Raw genomic sequence first — 21612 nt, 5'->3', positions numbered from 1 at the left:
CCTCTGTAGTCCAACATAGAATTGTCTTTCGTATTTTGTTTTATTTTTTATTTTTTTTTCTAATTTTAATATCTTATATAATTATAAATATGCATAAAATAGACATAACATACATATAATAAAAATAATTTGAAACAAGTTGGTATCTATTATTTGGACTACAAAAAATTAATGTCCTTAAATATTTATAAAAAGTGAAAAGAAGAAAGAAATAAATTAATTACAGTCAAAGATGAATTAAAAAACTACTATTCAGTAATGTAAGATTTGAAACGAAGGCTGGAATTACAAAAAATGATGATACAATGTGCAATGAAATGGTATATAATAACAATAAAATGTCTCTTTCAAATCGTATCCACGTTTTCAATGAAGGAGTAAATCATATTTCCTTTTGACAATTATTTGTCAATGTTTTTTTATGTTAAAATACAATATTGTGGTCATTAGTTATTTATGATGTTATGCCTTCCTTGGAAACGCGTCAATGATAAATTACTGCGGAAATCTTCATACCAGTTTAGCAAAGATGACAACCAGACGAGAGAACCAGTCTTTAAGATTATTTATTAACAGGCGTCCTGATTTGATATGGCTGCCTCTAGTCAGGACACCTTTCTATGCTCAGAGAAACAAATATTATTTAAATTGATATTAGATTTTGAGATATAATTAGTAACGTTGGAATGTATTTATTCTGAAATTTATATCTTTTTTATTAAATCTGTCATAAATTTGAGAATTTATTGTAGAACTTGTTATAGAATATTAGACTCTAAATTCTATAATACATAATTTTTAAAATATGATTTTTCACTATGCTTTTTATTTTCTTTTTAAATAATCAAAGTCTCATCATAGAATAAAATAATAAATATATGAAAAATTGATATCAAGTTATTTTTTTTATAAAAAAAATAAAATAAAATATTTTTATAAAAAAATAAAATTTTCATAAAATATTAATAAAAAATAGATATCTAATCTAATCAAATATTTTTGGACTCAATTATATGATAAAAAAATATGATAATATATGAACTTGGAGTCTTATTTCAAATTCTACATAGATTTTTCAAATTTTTTTCTCCAGATAAATATGAAAAAATATTTTTGAAATAAAAAACATTGCTTTCTGAGCAATGTTTGGTTCTCTTGGAATAAGAAGTCATCGTTGTGAAGACTGAGGATCCGTTTTAGATGCGGTTAAACCTGAGCGGGTTTCGACTTGCCAACGACCAATATTATTTTCTGCAGGAACTTTGTGGTGCTTACTGAAAACAACAATTATAATTATTTAGTTTTTTAATTCATATTAAATTGTGCGTTCTAGAAAAAGATGGTTAGTAAAAATCCTAATGTGGTATCGTCAAATATTGAAAATAATTTTAATTTTCTTTTTTTAAATTTAATAATTTTTATTTTCAAGAATTTCAACTTATTGTTTTAAATAAGAGATAATTTAAGATTAATTCGAAATTGTAACTCAATAGATTTCAAAATCAATTGATTGACGACACTACGACCGAAAAATTAAAAAAATCTGCAGTCGGACTTCGTTATACCAATTTCATAATCAATAATTAGTCATAATTAGTAACGATACTCTGTATAAGAGCACTGTACGAGTAGTGTGCGTGATACTGATTATGTGAGTGCAACATGCAAACATAAAAGAGAATAATGTTGAGCAAATTGAGACGAAATACAATTTAAAAAATTTTGCTGAAAATTTCAACATTTGAAGAAAACCATATTATAAAGATTTATTATTAAAAAAAAAATATTGATAAAATATTTTTTTCTTAAACAATTAAACATTATGAATATGAAAATTATAATACACTAAAAAAACTACATAAGATGATAAGACTGATATTTAAAAATATATACATTAAAATTATACTTATAAAATAAAATAATAATAATAATAAACATGCATGATAATTGAAGAACAATAAGCTTAGGCGAATCGATGTTAAAAATTAATAAATGCTAAACATGCGTGACATGAAGAGAATTAAATTATGTTAAAGTGTATCTTTTCTTTTTTGAACCTTAGTCTTTGGTCCGACGACTACCATCATCTTCTGCAATGTTTTGGTAACGGCGCCTGCGGGAATAGATTGCAATTAAACAGAAACGGAACAAAAAATCCTATTTTTTTTTTCAATAACTTAACATAAAGATAACTTAAGAAGAACTATAAAAACTCAACTATAACTATCAAACTAATTCAGTTTATCAAAATAACCAATTAGATATTTTTCTTTGTTAATAGAACCACAAACTACGTATAAAACAGATCTATCATCAGTGCTAATATAAAAAGAATTATGCATATATAAAAATCTCTGATTTTTCACACGATCCAAATTTGAAATACAAAATTCCATAAGATATTAGGTCTATTCTGTATCTTATTTGTAATGGAATTTTTTCTTCTAATAAATTTATTTAACTTATACTTACCGACTCCTTTCTGGAAGAATTTTGGTTTATTTTTCCACGCGATAAATATAAAATATACAGGTATGGATGAGAAGATCATCAAGCAACCATATCCTAAAAGAAATCAAATTTATTTTAAATTTAATATATCCATCGAATAAAGTATTATAAAAAATCTTTCCAGATGAAATATACCTGTTTCCACAGGACTGGCGTACATGGGTACAATAGTTACAAAGAGAGTTGCAAGGATGTAGATTATGGGGAAGAAAAGATTCACTTTGATAGGTCTAGACAAATTCGGCTGAGACCATCTCAACCATGGTAGGCACAAAACAGAGACACCTATACTTAACTGCAATAAAAAAAAGTATTCCATTTTTTATATTTTTTTACATTTTTTATTATTTATTAAATAAAATTCAAAATATTTTAATATCATCAATTTTTTATTCTATTGTATTTTTCCTTATTTTTCTAGTTTCATTAAATTTTTGTTTGCATCTCAATTTTTATAATCATAAGAATTAAAACAAAGAATGATAACAAACGATCACATTTTAGCAAATGAGCAAAATAAATGTGTGTTTATAAGTATTTTAAAGCAACAGTCAGACGATATGACAAAGTATATTTTATATCCCGCTATAAAGTCGGACAATATTGTCAATTATACTGAGCACTATGAGCCAATTAGAAAATTGTCACTCGTCCGGTTGTTAATAATTTTCGCTTTGTAGTGAGACAGGTATTAGTGTTCTACATGTGGCCTATGTTCAATGCAATTTCTTGGAATATAATGAGAAACAATTATGATTTTATTAGAATTGTTGCGAACTGTGCAAACGGTTTCGTATTATAGTTTCAATAACCATTCGAATAAAAAAATTTTTTGTCAAAATAATATTATGAAGTTTCTTGAAGAGATCTTAATAATTTCTAATTTTTTTATAATTTTGATATAGTAGTATTTTTTCATTTTTTTTTTGTCCAAAATAAATATGAAATTTATTTTTATGAGAAATGGATGAAGAATGAAAAATTCTAAATAAACAATATCTTAAATAAATTTTTAATAGATAACATTTTGTGAAAATTTAATTCTAAAAAAAAATAAATAAAAAAAGATATTATATTGTAATAAATTTCTTTAGAATTTATATAATTTTTTAAATGCTTTTAGAATATTATATAGAATAAAATAAAATGAAATTTGTTCTTTAATTTCTTATAGTAAATCTTACATACCCAAGTAGCAAAGCCAACATAATTGATGAGGGCGAAAATGTCTGAAGAACAAAGGTATAGCATTGACAACAAAGTCTGCAACAGATTAAACAAGATTTCAATCATCCTTCACATTGATAAGTTTCTTCAATCTTAGTAGATTATTGTCAATATTTTTAAAAAACCTCATTTCTCTCAAGAGATAAAAAAAATAATTTTAATTAAAAAATTTAAATATTTTTCTATATAATTTAAGAATTATTATCTTTGATATCTAATAGTTTAATAAAATATAAAAGAAAATACAAAAATAAAATTCTCAATCAAATATAAAGAAGAATAAAAAAAAATTTATTATTATATTTTTAAATAATGATTATCATATTTGTCTTAAAAATTTTTTTCTAATTTGAGAAATAATAGAAAAGATGATATACCATGCAAAGAACAGCAGGAGTAGGTGTGAGCCTCGAAATTTGAATCATTGTCAATATTTCAGGCATTTGACCCTCGCAAGCGCCAGCATAAAAAAGTCTGGAGGAAGTAAGAAGAATTCCATTTACGGCACCAAACGTGGAAAGAGCGACAAATACTGGTATCGTCCAAGCAAACATTCCGAATAAACGATTCGCAAAGGTCTGAAAAAAATAAATAAAATCACTGTTTTTTATGTAATAAAGTTTTATTTTATAATTCTTTTTTCTTTTTATTTCATTGCAATAAAGAATTAATTTTTTTATTAATAATTTTTTAATTTTTTGTTCTCACTTTTTTAAGTAATATAATATTATTTATAAAATATATTAATAATTCTCCTGTCTACTAACATTATTTGAAATTAATTTATTATATAAATAAAATAATCATAATTTTTTTTTCTAAATTATTGTTTAAATTTTTATATATCCAAAATCAATTTTTTAATAATTATATATATATAATAGTATATAATAATGAAATAAGAATTTAATTTCATTCTATTTTTTGTATAAACTTACAACAGCGACAGCTTCACTGCCAAGAACTTCCACCGGACTCAGTGTCGTATAAAATGCCATGTTTGCAAAAACATAGACTGTGGTAACAAGGACACACGAGATTGCAATAGCTTTTGGTAAATTCCTGAAAAGAAAAAAGAAGAAAATATAAAAAAATCTAAAAATCATTTTCAATTAATTGTTTATGAGAATCGAAAATATTTAATTTTGTGCAACGTAGGATAAAAATTTTCAATTTGATCTCGTGCAAATCGATTAAAACCCCCTATTTTAATTAATAGATACACGAAATTGTTGCAATAGCATCTATTAATTATTGCATGAAACTGTGGTCAAAACTTTTAGATACTCAAATAATTGTTTAGATGAATCTATTATTTAGTGTTGATTTGTGTAAAAAGAAGTTAGTTTAATAAATTAAAATCTTTGCAATAAGTAATAGAAATATTATATATTATAAATAAAATATTATATCTTTCTAAAAATAAAAAAGAAAAAGATTTTTCTTTAAAAAAAGAGAAAAAAAATCATTCTACGTAAGAAATCAATAAGTGTAGTTTTGTTTTTAATTTTTCTCTATTTTGTAATTTAAAAATAATTGAAAAATATATTTATCTATTTTAATAAATTTATCAATCATCTTGTAATTTATTTCCAAATAAATTTAGAAAATGTTACCAATATTATACTATGTATATATGTATATATTATTATATTTCCTCAAATAAATTGCAAAATTATTTTTTAATCTTGCATTGTTAGTTTTTAACAAAGATTGCTTTTTTTTTTTAAGCATTCAACGAAATGACTTATCAGTCACTTACTTTACAGGATCCTTCAATTCCTCAATGATGAAATTCAAGTAGTTCCAGCCATTATAAGCGAACAATCCCGAATAAAAGCTAAGTGCTATCGATGTCACTTCTGTCTTCGTGTTGTCGAACGTAAAATATTCTGTATGTCCTATAAAATATGAATAAAATTGATTAATCATCATTCAATCATCAATTGATGATATTATTCTATAATATGTATCCATATTCGTTTCTTTTAAAAAATATACAAGAAAAAAATAAAAAAAAAAAAATATACAAAGAAAAATATTTTTTCATATTGCTTTTGACAATTGAACAATAAAGAATTTAAAATGTATTTTTAAATAAAAATAAAAAATAAAAAAAAATTTTAAAACTTTTGATTGAAATTTAATGTCGTGAATATTTTTACACATATTATAATAATTTATTTTTTCAATAGTTCCATGATTAATTTTTCTATTCATTTGTTTTGAACGTAACATATCGAAAGAAAAAGTTTCTCACGTCGATAATACTCAATTATATGTAAATACATATATATATATACTGTCCATTCGAACGCAATGAATAAGTCAATTTAAAACGAATCCTTGCACGCACCTCAAATTGTCCGCATCTTTAACCCACCTTTTTGATTGGGTAAATTGTCTCGTCCGGCAAATGAAAAGACACCTAACACCGTTTTATACACTAGTTTCTTAAGGGTTGGCGTAGGTGGTGAAACATTAACGCGAACTTCCTCATTCTTGCTTAAGAAATTGCCAACACGTTATTTAATCGCGAGAAAACAATACAGATATTGATTTAATTTTTTACTCTCGACAAATTCTTGTTATTAAATTAAGATGATTAAAAGTTAGATACAATTTTTTGGATTACTTATTTTTAATTATGGAATTATTTTTAATCAATCTAATTTTTATTAATACATTTTTTCGGTGAATAATTGTTATAATTTTATTTAATATTTTTACAAAAAAAACTTTGAATTAACTCTTGCAATAAAAAATATATTCCTAAAAATAATTTTCCTATTATTATTTTTAAGAAAAAAAAAATCACATTAATTTTAAGATTCAATAAAAAAATTAAATTACAATTCTCAAATTATATTCTTTCTTATAGATTTAAATTGAAACTTTTCATTTACAGAATCTTCTATTAACACAATTTTTATTTCTTTCTAAAAATAAGATTCTTCATCCATTGATTTTTGTGTAAAAAGAATTCTTCTCTAAAAGAAACCAGCGACCGTTTAAATTTAGTTACGATCACAATTTTTATTTCTTTCTAAAAATATAATTCTCTCCTTCTCTAATAGTTAGGTTTATCTATCTCAAAAAAAAATTTTCTAATAATTTGCTTTTTCTAAAAAAATAAATTTCGTTTTTCGTTTCTTTCTAAAAATAAAATTTTATTAATCTATAAAAAAAGTATTCTAGATGAAAAATCAACAATCATTGCATTTTTTATTTTTATAATTAATCTTTATGAAATCAAAAACCGTGAAAAATTCAAGTCAAGTCTTCCTCTGAAAAAAAGATTGACAGTGCTAACCTGTTTTTTCTTTCCAACAATATTTCCAACGTTAAAAATCCAACGTGAAATATCGATCCAGTTTCGAATGAATCGCTCGAAGGAATTCTTGGTTTCATATTTTCTTGCCAGGTTTAGAAAGAATGACGAGACAAAAATTGAACGTATATAAATTCCAATGATCGAGCACAAAAGAAACTCAATTTACGCGCGGGAGAAAGTCGATCTGATGCAATGGCATCGGTTGTTTCCTTCGTAGTATAAGTATAGCCGAAACAAGGGATTGAGTAATAATGACATGTGGTAACAAAGAAAAATTGCCTTCGTTTTTATTCTGTCAAATTACGAAAGTTAGTCTTAAATTATGGATAAATGAAAAATTATAAAAATTGAATTTATAGCGAATTGATAAACTTACCGGTGAATAATTGATAAGCTCCAGTGAAGATAATGATAAAAAGCGCGAGTAATTTTGCATATGTAAAGATGTCTTGCACTCTCGTTGCCCATTTTACATCCCAACAATTAATAAACGCCAAAATACCTGGAAAATAAATATTTAGAGAAAATTAATAAAGTCTATAGATATAACTAATAATATTAATGATATAATAAAAAGATAGTAAAAATTTAGTTTTAGAAACACAATTAATTATTAATAAAATTACTTATTTTTATTATATAAAAATTTTTATTTAACAAGAAAACGAAATGATTTATTAATGATAAATAAAATTGTATCATTTCTACTTAAATGAACATTAATTACATTTCATTAAAAGATAATTATTAAGGTCATGATATATATTAAAACCATATATTATATTCACATGATTATTTATTAAATCAATGATCATTAAAAAATAACACACTTTCATTTAATCTTATTTAAAAAGAAAAATAAATCTTGTTATTCCATAAAGAAAATTACCTCAACATGACAATGCGAATCTATAACCTTTGATCAGCTTTTTATGTTTGTTAATAAATCGAATTAAAATGAAAAAAATTGTATCAATATTACGACTTTTCAAGATGTGAATGCATAAAATGATGACACGCGATTAACCGATTATCGAGGAAACTTACAATCATTATAATTGTTAAAAGGTTACCAAATGTTAATGAACACGCGATTATACAAAACACGTATAACGAGTTCCGTTTCTCGGCGATTGGAGATTGCGATTGCAATCGAGCTATTGCAATCGAATTTTTATTAGGTTAGTTTGCTACTGTTATCGATAGCTCTGAATATACATGAAGATATATGTATATAATATTCAAATATTATTCTATTATTTTATATTGTATTGAATAAAGTAAATTTAAGAGTATAATTTTGTTAAATATAATTTTATTAATAGTTATATATTGTAATATACATATACAATGTATTAATATATTCGTGACATACACCTTTCAAAGATTGATACTAGAATAAAAAAAAACAAATGTAATATATGAAAATATAGATTATAATTATTTATTAATTTTTATTTATTTATAAGTAATTTAAATTAAATGAAGCAAAACAGAGATAAATCTATTGCACTCATTTTATTTAATGCAAATTTACATTGCTTAATTTAATACGTTTAAGCCTTAACCTATATTTTTATATATTAACTTACGTATTTATTTTAATTTTTAAAATCGATTCTTTAAAGATCGATAAAATATATAAATATATTATATATGTATAAGTATAACAAAAGTTCTATTTTTTGAAATATTTAAAACTATTGCTATTTAATTAATTTATTTTAAAAATCATGCTTCTATTTTACGATCTTATTGTTTTTAAAATTAATATATATATTCCTTAATTATTACCTTATCGATTTTGATCTCTTATAAGATTATTTTTTGTTTTAATCCTTTCAATATATATTGAATATATAATATGAAATATCTATAATAATAACAACTTTTATTTTCAGCATGTATTGTCCTCGAAAATAGCACGTATCGATAATACTGAAGATTAATAAGTAACTTTTTTTTTTGTATCTGTTTGATCATTATCATTCTTCGTAATTATGCAGTTATTGAACTGTTTATTTATTTAGAGAATTACTCCAGATAACATTACTATGAAATAGGATTTTACTTGCATACATTAGTCAAACGTATTCAGGCTAATTGGCATCAGTCTAACCAACCATGACAGTGTCAGGGATGAAATCAGCCATGAATATTATAGATCTATTTTTTGATAAATAAAAAAAAAAAGTAGTACTTTCGATAAACAGATACATTATGATAATCCTTTAAAATTATATAAATATCTCATTTGTTATATAGTTCTCTTTTTTATTAAAAATGACATGTTATATTTATTTTTTTACTCTAATCTGTTTACTTTTTTCAGTGTTTTAAAATTCATATAGGTAAGAATTTTTAAAATTGAGAATGTAAAAAATGTTTAATTTGTTAGATAAATTGTTCTTTTTTTATTTAGTTATTCTTGTTTTTCCTTAATTATCTTATCTTTTCTTTATTTTTATTTTTTTAAAAGTTCAAAATTTGTATATATTTTTATATTTTTATATAGTGTATTTTGATTATTTTAGATATTAAAATTTATATTAAAATTAAAAATTATATTAGTATGATATTCATCAAACAAATAATCTTTTTTTTTATTATTTAAAATAATATATGAATTATGTTATATAAATTATCTTTCTTATAAATTATTAATTTTTTCTAATTTTATTATATTGTAGAATTTAATCTATTTAAATTAATTTAAATTTGAATTTAAAAATATGTAAAAATATTTTATTTATTCAAGAATAAAGTCATAATATCTAAAATAATAATGTGATAATATGATAATTGATAGAAATTGTTTAATAGCAGTAATTCTTGACTGAAAGGATAGGATAATTTAGTTTTATATAATAGTCAATGCATTTCCAGTGTCATGGCCTCGAGGGTCAAAATTCTGATGCAATCAGTTATAGGTCTTACGTTTTCAACGTGTACGAACCTCCTTTCTTAAACTTGATAAATTTTCAGCAATATTAAACATGTTTCAACTTCTTTCCAAATTTTTTAAATATCTAATTTTAAATATTTTTTTATCAAATTCAATTCCATAAATTTCTAAGATGAAAAAAATAAATGAATAAATGAAATATTTTTCTAATAGCTTTTCAAATTTTTTCTGATTATCTTAAACTAACTATTTAAATAATTTTCTGAAAAAAATCTAAATTTAGATTAATCTCCAATAATATCAATTAATTAAAATAGTTAGAAAAATAATATTTCAATGAATTTTTATGTAAGTCAATGAATTTTAAACTTTCAATCTTTGACTGAATCAGTGGATAGACAATAAACTTTGAAATAGGAACGAAAGGAAGGTCATTGATCGCAATGGTGAAAATTAGGTGTACGAATGCGAAAAAGATTCCGCAATTTGATTCTTGCAATTTGAGACCGGACTCCTCGTCCTTGATGGATTCGTTAGCGAAAAAAAATAAGAAATGCAGACTGATGCAACATCTCGAAGAATATCGCGAGACTTTCCGCCCTGTTCCCCTTCGTCCCCGACTATTCTTTCTTTATATTGCATTCGCCAGTGCTGTCCTCCATGATTCGAGTCCCTCGTATTGCTCTGATTGTTGCATTTTTTTGTTTAGAATGAATAGAAATGTAAATATAAAATTTATGTTATGATTAAAAATTAATTATTCTATACTTCTATATAAATTAATTATTCTATATTAACTATTCTATACTATAATAATAAAAGAATTTTGCAAATTAAAATTGCAATTATATTGCAAATTATAATGTAGCAATATAATTATTCAATTATTTTTAGAATTTGATTGTTTAATTATTGAAATTGGATTAAAGTTAGATGAATAAAATCAATTTTTGAAATCATGATAAAGTTAGAGAAAGAATTTATAAATTAATGAGATTATAACAATATAACAATTCAATTTGATTATTTAACTATTTTTGAAATTAGAAAAGAAGTTTTGAGTTTGAAGTTTTATAATGAATATACTAATTCAGGATAATCAAATTAGAATAAAAGAATTATACATATTATATAGATTTATAAGATAATTTTGTATACTATGACTGTTAACATATGTAAATTAATTCTTGCAAATTTTCTAATAGTCCCTTTTAACTCCCCTATTCTTTCCATTATTAAATCAATGAATCAACCATTATGAATCATTTACTTTCTAACAATTATCAAATCAACTTGTAGAATATTGGTCAAACAGCTCATATCAAAATTAAGTTTAATAATCAAAATAGACTAATAGTATATAATAATTTTAACTTGTGTGCGGTTTACAATATTGAATCAAATTTTTCTCTTATTATTACAACTAATAACAAATATCAATTACCATCTCAAACATTAAAAGTTATTAAATCACTCTATACAATGTACCAATATAATATCTCCATTCTGTAAAATATAATACAGAATAAAACAATAATTCCAAAGAAAGAAGATAAGATCTAGCTACTTCGGTGCAAAGTCTCTCTACACATCACTGGTCTTCCACTTCTTCCGTCTGTCCGTTCTCTTCGCGTCTCGGTTCCTCTTGGCTCTCCCCGGGAGTCCCCTTTCGGTGCATTATGCTGTTGCGGCTGCCAGTTGACACGTTATTAGAAGATTACGTTTAATCGCAATGAGACGTGATTGCTAGCACAACCTTTTCACTCGATACTACCATCGTCTGGTCTTTGGCGACGATCGAATCGTCCGCTTCCACTGGACGATATATCGAACCTCCGAGTGTATGTATGGTGTCAATGCCTCCGTTTCATGACGCCATTAACTTTTTCTACGACTTAACAAGTAGCAGGAAACGCGGTGTGTTTTACGTCTTTCTACTTTAGTTGTGTATTATGATACATAGGGGATAAAAAGTAATGTCTAAGGGAAAAAAGTTAAAAATGCAAAGAACAAGATTTTCTTCTATTATTTGGCTTGGTAATTGTACGTAATGCAATATGAAAGATAAATTTTAATAATCATAATCTTGATAGAAATAATTTTTCCTGTTCTATAATTATTTGCAATAGGAAATATTGATATACTTCTACTGTGAATTTGAGGTTATAATACTTTCTTTTTGAAAATAAAGATTTGCGTAAATATAAGATTAGAACTGCAAGAGATATGTTTTCTTGACGACTATAATTTGTCAGTGTGGAATGTGGAAGCAAATGTTTCTATGAGTAATTGCACATTAGACCGACTAGATTTCCCTTGGACTTAATTATTGATCTTCATCACTAGAGTTCCATTCTAAGAATTAATTTTCCTCTGCACTACACGTAATAGGAACATATGATCGGGCATAATCTTGATGAAACAATGATAAAAATCAGGTTAATTATTGTGACAAGAATTCTTCTACATATGTATATGTATATTTATAAAATTTATACTTCTCAAAAATATAAGTTTCAATTAAAATTTCAAATTAAAAAAAATCTTTCTTAAATATCGATACCATATATCATTTAATTAAAAATAATGCTTTTTATTAATTATATATCTTCAAAAAAAGATTAAAAGAAAAGAAAAGAAATTAATTTTGTAAAATTTTGAAAATAAAATTTTCGCATTATAGATATCTTTGTTCCTTTCTATTTCAATATTTAAATTTTAAATAAAAATCTCTGCAACAACGCTAAAAAAAATAAAAATAAAAAAACATTAAAAAGAGAAACGAATTCTCGAAACAAAAGAGAAAGAAAAGATTAAATAAAATTCTCACGTTATTTCTTTGCTCTACTCTTTTCATTATTTGAATTTGAAATTCCTGCAACCAGTCTGTAAGAAATAAAATAATATAGAAAAAAAAAAAAAAAGAAAGAAAACAAGAATAAAAGAAAACAAAACAAAAGTAGATAAAAATCTATTTCGATGGAAAGAAATCACCACAAAAGGATAGAACGAACACACAAGAAACATAAAGCTTTCAAAGAATTCATTCATTGTAAAGTCGATAACAAAAGCCACCGTTCGTTTTCCTCAGGTACTCGGAAATTAAACGAAACTCGTTTCCTTTGAAACCTCGAGACTTTCGCGCGCTATCGGGAAATCCTTTTCAAGTTCCGCGACATTTAACGTGTTATTACATTCAACGTAAAATAGGCGCGATTCCGGCGCAACTTACTTCCGGCCTCCAGGAAATTATCGTACTACTATCTATAATTAACGTCGACTGATCGACAAGATGAATTGGAAAAAAAATGTAAGAAGATTGCATTAGAAATAGGATTAAGCGATTATTGATTAGCTGATAATTGTGTGGATTGATAAATAAATTCTTCATATAATGAAAAGGGAGTAGATTATTAAGTTGATAATTTGATTCAATATTTGAAATTGTTATTTTAATATATTTAATATTGTTCAGATAAAATATTGAGATATTAATACGAGGTATTATAATAATGTAAATTTTAAAATTGATATTAATATTGATGAAGCTATTAATAATGGTATTGATATTGATATTTATGAAGAAATTGATAATGATAGTAATTGTGCATGTTATAATGCATGTTAAGTGGTTATAAATATGATTAATACTATTAGAATCATGTAATTATTTGATATTAGTTGTACTGTTAAATTTATGGCTATTCTACTTCACAGATAAGTAACATTTCTTACTGATAATATTTCAGAGAATATCTTTAATGTGATTTATGATACAATTAATTTTATGAAATTTATATGTAAGTGGTGGTATAAATTAAATAGAAAATTTAAAAAATAATAAGTTGATATTCAAAATATTAATTGAAGCATGTTTTTTAATTTATAAAGAATTTAATTTTACATTAGATGAAACAAAACAGATAGAATATGTTCAATTATTTGTTAAAAATAATTCAAATTAAAAATACCTGTAAATAATAAAATCTATAAAATAAACCAAAATTTCTAACCTCAAATATTCAATTAGATTTCAAAAAAAACGACAAAAATTAATTATTCAATAAAAATTCTATTAAAATGAATATATTTCATCAATTAAAATTCTGCCGAAATTAAAAATTTTCTAACCTCTACTATTTTATCAAATAAACAAAAACAAAAAAAATAAATTAACAAGAATGAAAATACACTTAATTTAAATTCCACCATGATTAAACCTAAGCAACAAATTTTTTAACTTCAAATATTCTATTAAGATAAAAAAAGAAATGAAAGAAAATTAATAATAATTAATTATTAAAAAGAATTCCACCAACTGAATATACATCTACTAATTAAAATTCCTTCATAATGAAATCAATATCGAAACTCTTCTAATCTCGAATATTCCCTTATAATCGATCGTTATTATCCTTATTAAACACAGAACGCAAAAACTAGCTAAATAATTATTCCAAGAGATAAGGACATTGTGAAACCTCGACAATCGAATCAGCCTCGATTCTTGTACCTTTCGCTGCGCGAATGAGTGGGAAGCACGTTTCACTAACAAAGTCGTGTATATTTTTCCCTTAAACGCAATCTAATGCAGTTTCTTTTTTCGGAACGTTTTGTCCGCAGAAAGAGAAGGAGGAAGAAGGAAGAAGAAAATATTTTTTTCGGGCACGTGTTGGGCATTTGTAAAGTGATACATAAGATGGAAATCTAAAGGAGGAAGACACCAGTGACCACAGGAACTCGATATCTTCTCTGCGGTATTTCATTCGGAAGGATTCCCGAAAAATATATACTTTTTCCGCCTTTACCACGGAATAAGTAATGTGATTTATTTTTTTCATTCACGGATTAAAAAATGAAATTGTTGGTTGGCAAGTTGATTATTGATTTTTCTCGATGATTTTACTTTGATTGATTGATGATGACAAATTACGTGTTTTATATTTGTTATTACCATTTGCTTAAAAACAAAAAAATATTATTTTATATTTCACATGCACAAAAATTTGAAAAATGTAATAAATGCAAAATAGTCATAATTTATGCATGACTATCTTAAATACAAAAAAAAAAAATTTCATAAATATTAATAAGCGGGACGCGTGGTGGCGAACATGATGTAAAAGAATTGCAAAATATTTGAAAAATAAAAACGTTGGAAAGGAAAAATAGAAAACAATCATAAAATCAATTAAATATCTATCAAATACTCATGCATATATGCATGTCACAATTTTACTATCTTATTAATCACACGAAGAATTTTCTATCAAAGAGAATTTCTCCATCGAGTATCTAATTATCTAATCATTCATATACGTATAATATTAAAAGTATTATCAAAATATTACGTCTTAATCAATTGATCATGACAATCAACTAATTTTAAGAATAACTTTCATGCTTAGTATTAAAAAAAAATAAATAAATATATATGTTATATCTAATAAGAATTTTGAACAAGATAATATCAACATTTATAAAGAAATAATTATTTTTTGAAATAAATGAAATTCTTTTTATTCTTTAAATAAGAATTTACATGATTAATAAGATTATGAAACTATATTAAACTATATACTACGTGCATGATTAAATAATTACTCAATGGAGAAATTCCATGATAAAAATTTGTATGATTAATGGAAAAATTCGACTAAAGTAATTGTGTATATTACGAACTGATTTCTGCAATTGGAAATCACCATGGACACGGCATTGAACACGGAAATTCCATCTAGCACGATTCTCGAAAGCGTTCTCTTCGGTTTAATGAATGCTCCGGAGGAAGGAGATCACTCGAGATTATTCCTATTGTAATTCGAAAAAACATTAAGTGTTCACGGAATGTTTCTTATGTAGTACATGATACCGGCATGCAACGTTTTGTCTCATTATTACACATGCTATACTTGCTCGTTAAAAAAGGAAACAACGGTCTCGAAGGCCGTCATTACTCGATCGTCGTGAATTCCAGCACGAATCGGAATTTTTTCAATTCGATCGATTAATCAACCAATGATTTAATCCTTTCGTAATCAAAATATTGTATTTATCTTGACTTATTTCATTATGATTAAGATTACTTCTTATGACTATAACTCTTTGAATACCGGTTCTATTTGAAAAAGATTTTCACATATGATTTAATTTTTTTTTTATGCACGTGATAGTATATTGTATATTTAAAAATAAATCACCAGATTTGAACAAGAGATGTAAAAATTTATTATTAATTTTATTATTATTATTAATTATATCTATATGATAATTATATCTATATGATGAATACTATTAAGATGATTTCAAGTTATTATAATACTTTGCAAAAAAAAAAAAATAAATAAATAAATAAATACAATTTAAATTCCAAAAATAATTGGAATAAATTATATTAATTCTGAAAAATACTTTTCAAAACATTTGAAGATAAATATAATGATATTTTTATTAGTACTTAGTATTATTTGCATTGTCAAGCAATCATTTTGATGCATTTTGATGCATGGTATGGTGCATACACTTTTGATAAAGTTAATCATTCGGTGATAAGAAGTTTAAATTTGTTAAATTTTAACTTAGTTCAACTTACTATTGTACATGCATAACGAATCATAAAAAGTTGTTAAAGTAACTTAAGGGATTCATATAATTTGAATATATATGAGTAATAAAAATTAATGCTTATCTATAACAGTTCTGAAATGTTTATATCATTATCAATATATAAAAAATCAATATAAAAAAAAACTCTTAGTTTTAATTCAAAAATATCTGATTATATTTTCCATTAATTCGAAAGCAAGGAACGAGAAACTATGATTTCTCCAGAGTATTCATTAAACCGGAAGAGCAACATTCATCAAGTCTCCAAGGAACATCCGTCTATTTAAGAGAAAACAGGAAAGTAGACGATCTCAAGGATGGAAATTAAAGGAATTACAAATTGTTCGTGTAACGAGACGCAGCATTATCTTTGAAAACTTTCCGAAGGACGTCACAATAAGAAACGATTCAATTCTTTTCTGGTAAAAAAAAAAAAAAAATGATTAAGAATGAGGATATAATCTTATGGACCATTAGAATATCATCGATCTCTGTGAACAAAAGGATTCTAGAGGAATCAGGAATATTTTCATTCTTGGTATTTCGATCCTTGGAGAACGTGTTTGGAGAATGCACTTACATTGAAATTTCTCTCTAGATTCTTTAAGCCTCTTACATTGCTTCATAGGTCTTTTTGAGAAATTAAAATACCTGAGAAATATTTTTAATATTATTGATATTTAATTTCGATTGCTTAAATATATTTTCAAAGTAGTTTACAAGAAGTTTTATAAAAAATTATAAAGAAAATTTTAATATAAGTTTGGAAAAAAGTTTCATGATATATGATAATAATTGCGATTTTATAAAATATAATAAAGTAATTTTTTCAAGTCTTGATAAATACCTTTCCAATTGCATTGCAACAATTTTGAATTGCATTACAATTGCATACGAAGAAGTATGTAGAAACAAATTTATCCTATTCGAAGCTTTTATGAAGAATAAACGATTGATCGTTGAAATTAATAGAGATGAATCCGATGAAAAGAAGTTGGAGTTAAAAGTCGGCTAGAAAGATGAATAAAGCAGTGAAAGTAATTCGATTAATCATGGTTGATAGTTATGAATGATGATGAAACGTATCCAATTGCGTGGACAGTGGTATGGTGCTCTTGGAACGAAGAAAATCCGACGGTTCAATTAGAAGGCCCCACTATTCTGAGGGGGGGTCTTCTGATAGAACGAATCACATCGATTAAACGATCAAGGCCAAGAGCTTAATTTCCGTGAGAATAAACAAACCTAATTTCTTCTTGTGGATTTAACTTCTTCTATTGAGGGTCAATTTTCAGCATGTAATTGATTGCATTGTGTGCAATTGGGTTATTTACTTTTTATTTCTTCTTATTTTTCTTATTGTTTTTAAAATATTTCACTTATTAAATATATAATCACAAAACTGTTCCTAAAATTATTAAATATTTTTAGTCTTATTAAAAAAATATTTAAAACATTTTTTTAATAAGTAAATAAATAACAAAGTAATTTATAAAATTATTGATTGAAATAAAAATTTTTCAACAAATTCATTCTAATATTCAAATTCTCCTCAAAGAAATAATTCATTTAATCATAAAATGAATTATTGAAATACCTATAAATCTAACAATAAAATTATTTGATCTTAATTTTTAATTTAAAATTTAATTTTCTTTTGCAGTTTATGAAACATAAATATAAGATTAAATAAATTTTCAAATAATTATTATTTCTTATTCACTTAATTAATCAATTCACTTTTTTCAATTCACTCAAGGCTTAATAATAGCAATTAAATATCATTAGAAATGATAATTATTTTTAATATTTAAAAAAAAAGAATAATTTACTCACAGATGCAACAGGCTGCAAGTATTCTCGTAGCATCATCTGGTGGAGCACAATCTGGAAACACCGGCTTCAGCACATAAACGCTGAAAGTCAAGGCCACGATGGCTTGACTGCAAGGCCGCACTATCATACACTCAACCCAGAGCCTGATGAACGCGAGGAAAGGTCCGAAAGTTTCCATAATATATGCGTAATCGGCGCCTGACTTCCTGATCATGCATCCAAGTTCCGCGTAACAGTATGCCCCTACCTGTAGTGCAATAAATATTTTAAAATATATTGTATATATATATATTACAATGATATTTAAAATTGTAAAGAAGAATATGATAAGAGCTTAACAAAATTACAGGTAAATTTTATTCAATTACAATGTGTATATAATACAATAAGTACAAAAAGTATTATCATTTATTATAATATTTATTATAGTATTTACATATTAATAATTGAGTATATTATATTTTATTTAATTTAATAATGTTTTTATAAAAGTCTGATATGGAAAGTGAAATTTAGATGAAAAAAAGCTTAATTAAAGATGTATACAAATACTTTTTATAACATGCATAAAAAATTATAAGAAGTTTTATCATGTATAAAATATTTACATATATATGATTCACGTATCGAATCATTTTATTTGAATTAATTTTAAAATTATAGGAAGTTTAAATTATAGGAAGTTAAAAGTAGAAAGAGAAAGTGGATGTTTGTAAAAAAGGTTCTATTGAGAGAGTGAGTTATTTTATGATGTTATTGAACTGAATCTTCAATGTTTTTCACTTTTTATCATTTTATTTCTAATAACGTTGTACCAGAATCAATATTATAATTTATCATAAATATGTAAAAACCTCTCTAAGTCATGATTAATCCATTAACATATCAATCAAATTTCTTCTGGAATAAACTAAAATATATAGAACCATGATCTTAGATGAATAATTAAAAGATGATTAAGATAATTCAATATATTATTAATATCAAAATATTATTTATTTTCAAATATTTCATAATTAATCTATAAAATGTGATTTAAATAGTGAAAATATAAAAATCTTATAAAAATAAATAAAAGCAAATAGATATATATATTAACAGATTAAAAAATTTCATTTTAAATATATTAAAAATAATTTTAAAAAATTCTTTTCACAATTTCACTTATAGGAAAACCAAAAATAACAAAAATAATAGAATAAAATCATCATTCTAAATTATTCTGTCAAAAGTTAAATCCATAATTTCAGAATAATTTAAATTGAAATATATAATATAAATATGAAATATATAATATATAATAAAAATTACTTATAAAAAAAATTTAAAAAGCTCAGAAGTTTAAAAAAGCGTTGTTTCCAATATATTTCTATTTTTTTCTCCATATTTTATATTTCCAATTTCCTTTCAAAGAAAATCCAAGATTTAAATTTCAAATATAGTTTAGAGAAGTTCTTAATCTTCTTTTATTCCATCTATAAAGTGAAGAATTCTTGAGAAGCGAGCTATCGATTGGAAAGAGAGGAATGGTAAACGCACCGTGGAGAAAATACCGGAAGCTGTCCACACCAAAAGACTCGCGTTCACGCTTCCTGTATACTTGAGAACACCAGTCGGGCTAACGAATATGCCAGAACCAATAATGGAGCCGACGATCACGGTGATTCCATTCAACAAAGACATTTTTGCCTCGAGCTTGATCTCATCGTTGCCTTTGTCGGTGTTTGGAACCGGGTCGTACGGCCCTTTCTCGCCATCCTTGATACTTCCCGACTTCGACATCCTTCCTGCAACGGAACCAATAAACAAGGGTTAATTTTATTTTTATGGAAATTAATGCACTATAATTCTTTCTTCCTTGATTAAAATTTTTTAATATTTCGAAATGTTCAAGAAATTCGAAGTCTTATCATTTTTTTTTCTTATTCTTACTAATTATTTATTAAAGATCATTTCTAAATCTCTAAAAATTCATACGAGCTTCCAACTTTGTTTATTAGGCAAAAAGTATATAAAACTTTAAATACAGCAATTACAATATAGAAATTAAGAAAATAATAGATAAGAAGATGTTTTTTTAACTAAAAAGAACAAAATTTATTTACAAAATTATATTCTTATTATAATTATAATATAATAATATAAACTTAAATATAAATAAATTTAAATATAAATAAGCAAAAAAATTTCATTGTACAAATTTCTATGTAAATAATTATAAAAATAAAAATAATTGCAATAAAAAACTTTTAAGTCTTTTGACTTTCTTAAAGGTTTATATATTATTACCTAATATCATTAAAAAATCGAAAAACTACAAAGAAATTCTATGCCAAACTTCTATTATTATTCTATTCTATTATTTATATTCTATATTCTATTATATCATTTATCCTATTCGAATTTCGATCATTCAATGAAAGAAAAATTCCAGCTGTTTTTCCATTTTTATCAACCATTCTCTTAAAATAAAAAACACTTGTTGATCAAATTTGATAATGTGAAAAAAGCATCGTATGAAATATCATAATCAAGAGAGTGAATTTTTATTCCCAATTCATTAGATAAAAAGCATGGAGAAAAAGAATTGGAAAAATCTCAACTCATTGCTACTCTACTTTTATCAGTAGAATTTCCATCTAGTTTTATTTTCTTTGCTCTGAATAATGCATTTGATACAAAGTAAGTTACTGCGGCTTTTACTTTGTAACCCAAATAACCAATTCATTTTTTTAATTTTCCATGTGAAAAGATACTTATCAGCTAGAAAAAAAAACATATAAATAAATGAACACTTTTTTATCTTTTGAATAGAAAATATATCATATAGCTTTAATTTTTTATTAATTTTATTTAATAAATATTTTGAAATATTTTTTTTATAAATAATTATAATTTATTATAATTATAATTTATTATAATAATAATTTTTATAAATAATTTTTTTTATAAATAAATTGAAATTTCATTTATTAAAAAAATGTCACAAAAAATTTGAAAAAAAAATTTTTAGGAAATTTGATTTAAAATTTAAGAATAGAACAATTTTTTTCTTTTATAAAATATATAATAATTTGCAATATATTATATTATGCAATATATATTATACAATATATTGATTCAATCAACTTTTTCATTAATGTGTTGCTTTTTTTTGATGTTATTATAATAATAAGAAGTTAGTTATGTTTTC

General features: G+C 24.1%; 1 protein-coding gene across 3 annotated transcripts in view; it reads right to left on the bottom strand.

The window, feature by feature from the left end:
• Window positions 1-1040: 1040 nt before the first annotated feature.
• LOC122713784 (Y+L amino acid transporter 2) overlaps window positions 1041-21612 on the bottom strand; it is a 28682-nt gene continuing 8110 nt past the window's right edge. The window contains exons 2-12 of one of the 3 annotated variants that reach the window (XM_043934552.1): window positions 19959-20206; window positions 18420-18666; window positions 7449-7574; window positions 5501-5639; window positions 4677-4800; window positions 4116-4316; window positions 3700-3774; window positions 2647-2806; window positions 2473-2565; window positions 2058-2113; window positions 1041-1274 (exon numbers count right to left, since the gene is read on the bottom strand). In XM_043934552.1, coding sequence (XP_043790487.1) covers window positions 1272-1274; window positions 2058-2113; window positions 2473-2565; window positions 2647-2806; window positions 3700-3774; window positions 4116-4316; window positions 4677-4800; window positions 5501-5639; window positions 7449-7574; window positions 18420-18666; window positions 19959-20201 — 1467 coding nt within the window. In that variant the 5' untranslated portion in view covers window positions 20202-20206 and the 3' untranslated portion in view covers window positions 1041-1271. Of the gene's footprint in view, window positions 1275-2030; window positions 2114-2472; window positions 2566-2646; window positions 2807-3699; window positions 3775-4115; window positions 4317-4676; window positions 4801-5500; window positions 5640-7448; window positions 7575-18419; window positions 18667-19958; window positions 20207-21612 lie in introns of those variants that run through there. The other 2 variants (XM_043934551.1, XM_043934550.1) reach the window with 2 other exon arrangements.

The sequence above is a fragment of the Apis laboriosa genome, unplaced genomic scaffold (assembly GCF_014066325.1).
Source record: "Apis laboriosa isolate Shangri-la unplaced genomic scaffold, ASM1406632v1 scaffold26_cov146, whole genome shotgun sequence".
NCBI classification, from domain to species: domain Eukaryota; kingdom Metazoa; phylum Arthropoda; class Insecta; order Hymenoptera; family Apidae; genus Apis; species Apis laboriosa.
This window is presented reverse-complemented; position numbering and strand designations above follow the sequence as displayed.